This window comes from Copidosoma floridanum, unplaced genomic scaffold (assembly GCF_036245765.1).
Source record: "Copidosoma floridanum isolate Cflo_tuat_1 unplaced genomic scaffold, Cflo_Japanese_pri ptg000030l, whole genome shotgun sequence".
Lineage (NCBI taxonomy): Eukaryota > Metazoa > Arthropoda > Insecta > Hymenoptera > Encyrtidae > Copidosoma > Copidosoma floridanum.
The window spans coordinates 20,102,934-20,112,449 of NW_028321907.1; the positions used below are offsets into that span (position 1 = coordinate 20,102,934).

General features: G+C 32.3%; 1 protein-coding gene across 2 annotated transcripts in view; it reads left to right on the forward strand.

The window, feature by feature from the left end:
- The window catches only part of rg (A kinase anchor protein rugose), a 366,977-nt gene extending 362,473 nt beyond the window's left edge, over positions 1 to 4,504 (forward strand). For both annotated transcript variants that reach the window (XM_089596271.1, XM_089596270.1), the window contains one exon: positions 118 to 4,504. In XM_089596271.1, the coding sequence (XP_089452397.1) occupies positions 118 to 208 (91 nt within the window). In that variant the 3' untranslated portion in view covers positions 209 to 4,504. The remainder of the gene's footprint in view (positions 1 to 117) is intronic.
- The last annotated feature ends 5,012 nt before the right edge of the window (positions 4,505 to 9,516 follow it).

A 9,516-nucleotide genomic window follows, 5' to 3' on the forward strand; every position in this document is an offset into this window, starting at 1 on the left:
TTTTGAAAATCAAGCCTTTAATTTGTGAGACAGTATTATTTTAATGTTCAACACCTATTCTCGTTGAACACATTTATTTCAGTTATGCACATTTGCAATAAATTTTAATGATTCCAGATTCCTGCTTGCTGGTCTTGCAAACGGTTCCATTGTCATTTTTCACATCGACTTCAACCGCTGGCACCACGAATTCCAACAGCGTTATTGAAATTTCTTGATGGATTTCATGGAACGAAGATACGTCAGAAAGCGTAGATGTTACCGTCACATTTTTGTACAGTAAGACAGACTATTGAAAAATCGTTCAAAAACTATAACATTCAGAGTCATGCCGAGAATTTGTCTTTTATGCTAATAGCTTAAACGACCTAATGGGCCATGGCATTAGCTATAGAAACCGATGCAATTTATCCGTGCTATAAAAGATTTTTAGTACGACTAACGCCAAATATATGTTTAAAAAAAAAAAAAAAAAAAAAAAAAACATCAAGCAAACTAAAACAAAAAAAATTAATGAATAGTGAAAAGAAAAATATCTATCTCCATCAAAGTAATGATTAATAACACAACGCTAGTCAATTATGGAGACTTAGACTTTTTTACTTATCGAAGAAGGCGAAACTAATTCATAACCGCGCCAATGACAAAAAAAAAAAAAAAACAAGAGACTTGCCGTTAAGTAGTTACGGCAAGTGAACCGAAACGATAAAAAATAATATTTTAAAAACGCCAAACGCTGTAAGTAACATTATTTTTATGCTTAAAGGCAAATAAACGGTTTGGCAAACGTGGATAGCTCAGCACGTCCCGTTGTAAATACGATACAGCATATATATATATATATATAAATACTATAAATATTATATATTGTATATCTTCATGTTATATCGCATCGCAAGAAACGCCTTCGCTGTCCTTAGGGATGTATCGGTACTCATATTATACTTTTGCGCCGACGTAATATTACCGCTATGATTGCGAACTTTTTTGCTCGCTCCTAAAGTAGTTCGGTCAAAAAAAGTAATAAAGATCGATATTTTATAATAAACGATAAGTAAACTAATCATGTTAAAAAAAAAAAAAAAAGAGACAAAAAACAAACAAACGGGAAAGGTGAAACATGGGCGAGAGCTGTTCTTCGGGCATCGGTGCCAATTTTTCATAAACTAACTGTAGTCACATAATCGGTAGAGCTTAGATTACCCTTAAGTGAATGCGAGACTTTGAAAGACGTGCAATTACATAATGGACATTTTATGAAACGATGAAAAATTCTCTACTCGTGACGTGATCATAGAGCATTGCACATTTTTTGAACGAGCAAAGACTAAAGCTACTCATATACATATATTTCTGTAGAGAAGCGGTAGATATGTTCAATGTATGATGAACATTTTGCATAACTACAAAAAAAAGTAACTTGAAGGTGACTGATGTTTGCAGAGCAGTATCTCTCGTCAAACCAATATGTAGTTTTATAATTCATTGTAAAAAATACTTGAAGATTCGCCATCGTTTATTATGTACATTGGTAGTGGAAGTTAAGCAAAGTAATAATAAGCGTGGACGAGATGAAAAAAAAAGAAAAAAAAAAAAAAAAATCAGATAAAATGATGTAGAGACCGTCGTACGCTAATATTCATTTGAATTTAGAGGTGTGATTGAAACAAAAGGCACAAAGAAATGCTGTCGAGCAGTCCCTCTCTCATGCAGACTACACGTGCTACATTTAAAATTCGCGTCCTTCAAAGAGATCCTAATTTTATCAGTGCCGTCCAGCTTAACTTTATGAGGGTATTTCCTAATATTTTTGCATGCGAGTTCAAAGTTATGATGATGAAATCACGATAATCAAGTCGAAGAGGATATACAAATTTAAGGAAAGTCCAAACATACAAGCTTTTTCATCGCTCCTAGCTCTGTTTATGTAAGTGATTTGTCACGAGATGTAAGATTCGAATAATAAGTTAAGGCGATATTGGATGTGACATGATTGTTTAAAAGACAGGGGAGAGTAGGTTCAAAAAAATAACAAAACAGAAGATAGGATCGTGGGGATGGACGTGCGAGAAATACAATTCATTAGCCGCATTAACATATTGCTAAAGTGGATAAGCATCGTTACTGCATACCTTCAAATTTGTTTGTAAGGGCAGATGCATTTATTTCTTTTTTTACGATCTTAAAGTTTAAGAAAATTATAAATAATAGTGCAATAGTTGAACGTAGATGTAAACTGTAGAGTGACATTCATTTAGTGTCGATTACACTTTTAATCATACGTTGTTATTACTGTTTTATTATTACTATTTTTTATCTGTATTGTCGTTCTCGTGAATGATACAGTTTTTATTCATTTCTATACATTCCATTTTCTTATTGGGGACTTTTTGTGCTGAAGAGTGATTTTTGTTTCGAACATATAGACTTTTATTTAGTCCATAAGTGCAATAAAGCAAATTTATTTGATTTTAATAAAGAATTTACTGATCTAATTGGTTGTAACGGTTTATCGTTAGGCAAATTTTTTTTTCATTTGTACAAGTATACAATGATGAAATAAATATGCAACTTTTTGCTTAAATAAACTTAAATGGTAATGAAAATAATAACGTCAATGACTGTTGGAATATTTATTATGCTACAGTTCCATGTAATAATATGTGAATTGGCATCAGTGCACTTTGTATTTTTCCGCTGTTAGCAGTGAAGCACGCCGAGGAAGCTTGCAATGGTTACCACGCGTTGCTAATAATGATGAGCGAATAAAAATTAACGGAAAAAAGGGATACTTACACAATTTTACACAACGGTATGGACACAGTGATGATGTTCTTTAAGCGTCTTGTACCCTTTTTTTCTTATAATTTTAAAAATAAATGCATTTTTCAGTCTATTGGTTTTTTCAAGTCAGCGTATAACGAAGTGATTAATTTTTATTGTTAATGTGTCGTAAAAAAGCATCCTTACAAATATTCTTTGATTGTATCTATATGTATTCACTATACCCGTAACAACAATGTCCTTTCGCGAAACTGCATCGAACATGAATTGCAAATTTACATTCCCCTTGCATTTTCGACGATTACTAAAATTTTTATTCCGTATCGTATTGCGTGTGGAGGAAAAAGATAATCAATCAATTGTGAAAAAAGAAAAGAGTTAAAAAAAAAAAAATAATGATAATTCTCTGAACTTAATGTGCACGTGGTGTTACAATGCATAAATATCACTGCGAAAAAATTTTTTTACCGATTTGTTAATAATATTGTTGGTGGATTCCCTCCATTTTGCTAAAAAAAGTAATAAATTAAGTCTCTTGGAATATTACAAGACGATTGGGGAAGAGTGCAGGGCTGAGGTCCATTTTTCTGTCCAAACTTAAATAATAACGAATCTAGAGCGCGTTGAGTTTATGTCTAATATTATTTTACCTAAGTACAATATTATGGTTATTGTTATCATTATTATTGTAAAAGGAATGTTAATTAAAAAACACGTGTAATAAGACATAAGTCTAGAAGTTGTAGATGACGAGCGAATGAAATAATAATGATGATAATAAGTTGAATTAACAGTGGGCTAGAGAGAGAGAGAGCTTTTAATAACCATACAATTATGAAACAATGGGTTATGGATACAATTATTAATGTACTTAAGACACATATTATAAATATATGAATAATACGGAAAAAAAGGTAACGCTAAAATGTGAGCATAGATTTGTATATTTGAGCGATTCGAAGCATTAAATGTTTTAGTGTGGTATTATTTTACTTACCCGTCGTCATTATCCGTCTTATGAGCTGTCAAGAGCGTAATGTACGAGTCGTGTAAAGTTTTATCGAGTTTGTTGTTAAATATGCAGAAAAATGATTAATACTAATAATGTAATAAACGGTAAGCTTAAACGTACGTATGATGAACCGAATGATCAAGATGTCCTGAACGTTTTATAAGTGTGGATGACGTACTGAAAGGGCATGGAAACTTAATTTTGAAAATTATCGCTTACGCGCATATATGTGTGGGTGCATACGTAGGATCAAAGATTTTTACCGTACATCAACTAGAAAAAGCTTATTATGTACCAGTAATTGTGTATTGTTAAGATTAACGTTATTTCGTTCCAATTACATTTTGTATAGACAATTTTCATTTTTTGAAATTTTACGAACTGAGAGCTGTTATTTATCAAACGCTTCTTTTTCGCTAGTAAGGACGTTTTTTAACGAATTCATTTTCTAAAACCGTAACGTTAATGAAATTCTAATCAGCATCAAAATTGACGCATTTTGTAATAGTAAAGTAGAAAGTCCTTCTCGACCCATTTACAAGATATAGTTTAAGGAATATACGTACTTAAGTCGTTGCTACTTACACCTTATCAAGCTCTATTGCTTATTTTATACTTAGAATGACACTAACATTTCAGCTGCTAGCAACAAATATAATGGAATAATAAATTCAAAAGCAAACACACAAGTACGTTGGAATCCAGATTATAAAGTAGGATAATATGTAAAAAAATTAGACAAATAAATGAAAAGTACATTTGATGTTGGAGATCGTATTTAAATATCATTACCCATCAATTGTTTATGATTTATTTTATTTCATAATGCTTGAATTATTTTTTTACCTTTAATTGTTCTTTTTGCTCACTGCGTGCTTAATTTGTACTTCAAAATTTGATATACTAAAAGCATGAAGAAATGTTACCTTACTTTCTGCGTAAGTTAGTATCAAGCTGCAAGAAGTCGTTTATAAATGAAAATAAACTTCATTTGCATTCGTAATGGCAAAGTAAATTTTCAATTGTTTTTAATTACAATTTATTCATTCTATTTGAATGTAACAAAAACGTTACTTAAAAACTTCTTTTATAGGATTATAAAAAATTTTGTTTTCCACATCAGGGCACTTTAGTAAAGAAAGTTTCAGATCTCGCGTGTATACCAGCGAGGCGAAACCGAGGGTTAAAAATGCAAAGTCTGAGCATCCATAACTTCCGCCCGTGGTGTGTACATAATTTTACCTCACCTAGACCGGAACTGATACGTGGCTGTCCACATAGAAGGCGGTTATGAATCAGTTTTTGAATGGGTGTAAAGGGAGCTTCAAACATTTGTTTATATTAGAAATTATTTACCACCAATTTCTTAGAAGGATTCCCCGTATTTACACTTCATTCTCTAGAATTTTGGAAGAGCAACAAGGATTAATATTTAAGGTCTCAACTGTACAAGCCCAGTTCGCTAATGTTTTTTATAATATTTGACAACAGAATATTATTGGTAAGGATAAGTAATACAAAGAATGAACGCTAAAAGAATCTGACTATGGTAGATAGGTAGACTGGCCTTGTACATTTGGGAAAATTTAATTGACATGTATAAAAAATCCCTCTCTCTGATATTTAGAGCTCCTATTCACTCTGTCAGAGATATTTGTAAAGTGGTTGGCCCTCAGATTATGGCTACCCATCGCTCTTTGCACTGCGTCTTCACCCAAACCTTTATGAAGCACAGTTAATTCACATCCTTTGTCTTAAGAAAAACGCTACAGTTTTTTTCCCACAGGTAATGCTAATTTTCATTTAAATAGCAAATCAAAACGATTATTACATCATTTCTCGAAATCACACTCTTAAATTTACCTCAGACTCAACAAGCAAGTTGATCGAACCTACTTGCTGTGTGCAAGTTGTTGGAGGGGGTAAAATCAAGCGACAGCAGAGCTCATCATGGTGATAGAAAGGTGTGGGTTTGCTGGACATTTGAGGACTCAATGCACTATTGATCATACATTTTAGAAAACCACAGGGTCCCGTGACGCTTTGATACGGCACCAGCGTGAAGAACCACCTTAAGTTGTCAGACATAGCAATAACCATGATGTAAGAATATAAGGTGTGGCGTTCCGAGGTCTCATTTTCATGCCGTTCTGCGCCTTCCAACACGACGCCATATTTGAGCGAGATTTGACTACCACAGCGCCGAAGAGCCTGTACAATGAAACGAAGTGGCCAAAGTTAAAACTAAAATTTATCCCCCACATCCACCTCGAAGTGAGACACATATATATAAATATAGATATACGTATGAATATACATGTACGTCAATTGATGAATGATTACCTATATTTAGTCAGTTTTTCCGTGTGAATATTCACGAATTGTACGTTTGGTCACTGAAACAACTAGAATGAAAATATTGAAATAGTTTCACGAGTTCCTTGATGTTAATATGCTTTATATTTTAAAAGCTTTTGAAATTCGCAGACCGACATGGCAGCGCGATGGAAGCGTTTCTGATTGGTCAATCAAAATGGATGCGCAACGCTACACCTTATATTCTTACATCATGGCAATAACGATAACTACCATGAACGTAAGCTTTATTCACAGTTTTTTATTGAAAAAAATTAAAATTTATATTTCTACATTTGAGTAAGAGTTAATTAAACAAAGCCAATGAAGACTATATATATATGTACAGTCATTAATAGTTAGTCCTAAAAATGGCAGAGCCAATCAGTGACTTTTAGACACTTCAGCCGCACTCTCTTTTATACCCTCTGTAGATATTAGGGCTCTTTTCGAAAATGACATTTCAGTCAGTCTCTACGTTAGTAAGGTAAATGTACCAATGCTTGGCCACTTTAGTAAGCCAATTTCTAAAGTATTCCAAACACATTGAAAAAAAGTGGAATTTTAAGTTATAATGGATATTATTTGATAGTTATGGCACTATTCTAAGCAGTACCAAGATGAAATCATTCTTTACAAACATGTGAAAAAAGTATTATTTTTTTATTTATTGAATTGGTCGTCTCAATTATTGGACAGTGTAGAAAGAACTTGTCATTTACATGAACCATCTTGAAAAGCCCTAATAAACTATCAAAAGACGGTACTTACCTCTTCTCCCATTTTAATAAGAAAAATGATAGAAAATTCATGTTATGTGTATAATGTTTTTCCTACTGAGGGTACACGAACCTTTCAGAAACGAATTCTATTAACAGTTGATGTCACAAGTAATATCCACGAATTTTTGCTATAACGTGTATTTTGTACAACCAAAAAAAATTTATTTTAAATTTTCACTATAAACTAGGGGTAAATGACCCAACTACTGCGCACTGAAATTTTTGATTGTACTAAATTTCTCATTTCACAATGTTTTTCGATGTAAATTGAACCAGTTTTACTTAATCTATATTTGTAGCATCTTGTGCGATTAAAACGACAAACATTTTTCTGTTAAGTAACTTTTTTTTTTTGTAAATAATTGTTTTAGTGCTGATATCACATGCTGGTATTACTGCGCACGGTTATAAAATTAGCACCAGTCGCTGCGCCCCCAACTACTGCGTGGGTATCTCCCATAAGGTTTTCATGCTGAAGCCCTAGACCCAATTGCTGCGCACCAATCACTACGCACGACTACAAAGTTTTGTAGGTTAGATTCGTTTAGTCACTCAGTTAAACAATTATAAATGTCATGATATAAAGTGTGATTCTCGATTGAACGTTATTAATGTCCGTATGTGTTACAATATCCAAGCACCCAAATTTTTCAGTCTGTTTTCTTATTTTCATTTACCGTCGAGTGCGCAGTAATTGGTGCCTGTGCAGTAATTGGGTCATTTACCCCATCGTATCAACCGAAAAAAGCTAAAATAACCCATTTTTAACAAAATATTGGAAGTCAATAGGGGTAAATGACCTAACTACTGCGCAGGCACCAACTACTGCGCACTGGACGGTAACTGAAAATAAGAAAAACAGACTGAAAAATTTGGGTAAATTATAAAAAATCAATTATTAAAAAAAAAAAAAAAGTTACTTAACAGAAAAATGTTTGTTGTTTTAATCGCACAAGATGCTGCAGATAAAGATTAAGTAAAACTGGTTCAATTTACATCGAAAAACATTGAGAAATGAGAAATTTAGTACAATCAAAAATTTCAGTGCGCAGTAATTGGGTCATTTACCCCTAGTCGTTTTGCAAAAAAAAAAAAAAAAAGATTAAAAGTGTTAAAAGTCGAAGTGGTAGGCTACAGAGGTACAAAGTTAATTTTCTGAGTGACCTAATTTTTAGAAGTTTTTTTGCCTATACATCATGAACAAGACATAGCATTAAGCACTAATTGCGTTTTTATTTTTGAGGTTGTACTGGCATGAGTCTTTATTTTGTAATTGTGGTGACACTACTTCATATGTTGGAGCATTGGAAGTAGTGCCAACTGTAGTAATCAAAATTCACGTTAGTGATACGAGGGGAGTTGACGGATGTAGACGACGGCAACGTTACACCGTTATTAATGTGCGAACGCGTCTGCAACTGCAACAGAACCTGCTATTGGTGTTGTTAAATTTTACGTAATAATCATTTGTTTTTAAGTCTTCTTGTAATAATGTTGCATATTTTATTTGGAAAAAGATAAAGTTTTTAATTTTTAATTAATCTTTATTACTTTAAGCCCAATCTTCGTACGTACTAATTCTAATGTACGTTCGAATTCAAACGTTCAAATTCTTGCGCGAGTATGCGACGTTGACGACGTTGTCACATTTTTTGCGAGACTATTTCATTACATAATTCGCTTACTTTTAAATAAAATATTTAATAAACGGCTGACCAGATCATGCCTAAGCTTTGGGTATATATTTTTCGTTGATTCATGTCGAACATAATTCATTTTTTAACTTATTCTAATCAGTAGAAGTGTGCTTACTGTAAAGTTTAAGTAGTCGTATCACAGACTCTCCATAAGAGCCCATGTATTTTGATTCAACTTTACTTAATATCTTTGCTTCTGCCAACCAGATCGTGTTGAAATTCATATGGGTGTTGTAGAAACGTACTTAGATAATGTATGCAAAACTTCATTAATTTCTCATTACCCGGCCCTCATGCCGGTACAACCTTAAACTTCAAAAAAAAACTTCTAACAAAAGTAAAAAGTACGAATGTTTCCTATGCTTATACTTACTAATAGTAATACATATATTTATCATGAATAAAGTTAACGGTCATTTAATGAAAAAAAAAGAATCAAAACAAAAATGTATCTATGAAATCGTCAGCTAACAAAATTATGCAATCAGTAGGAAACTAATGTATTTTGTTCGTTACAATGTTATAATAGAAAACTCAATAATAATCAACTTTTATATTAGATTACAAATACTTAACTACGTTTTCTGATTAAAGTAAAAAATATATTAATTTACAGAGTTTAAGTATTAAAAAGAAGACCCTAAAGGATATCTATAAAATTTTCGGCTACCAAAGTAATGAAATCAATATAAAAAACTGACATGTTTTATTTGTTACAATTTTATCGTACCTGACTAATAATACAATTAACCATTTCATTACAAACACTTAATGATGCTTTTTTATTGTAGTAATAAATATGTAGGTTCCTAAAATTTAAATGAAAGGTACAAATATTGCAAACGTTAATCAACACATATTAAAAAATACACATATTTAATAGAGC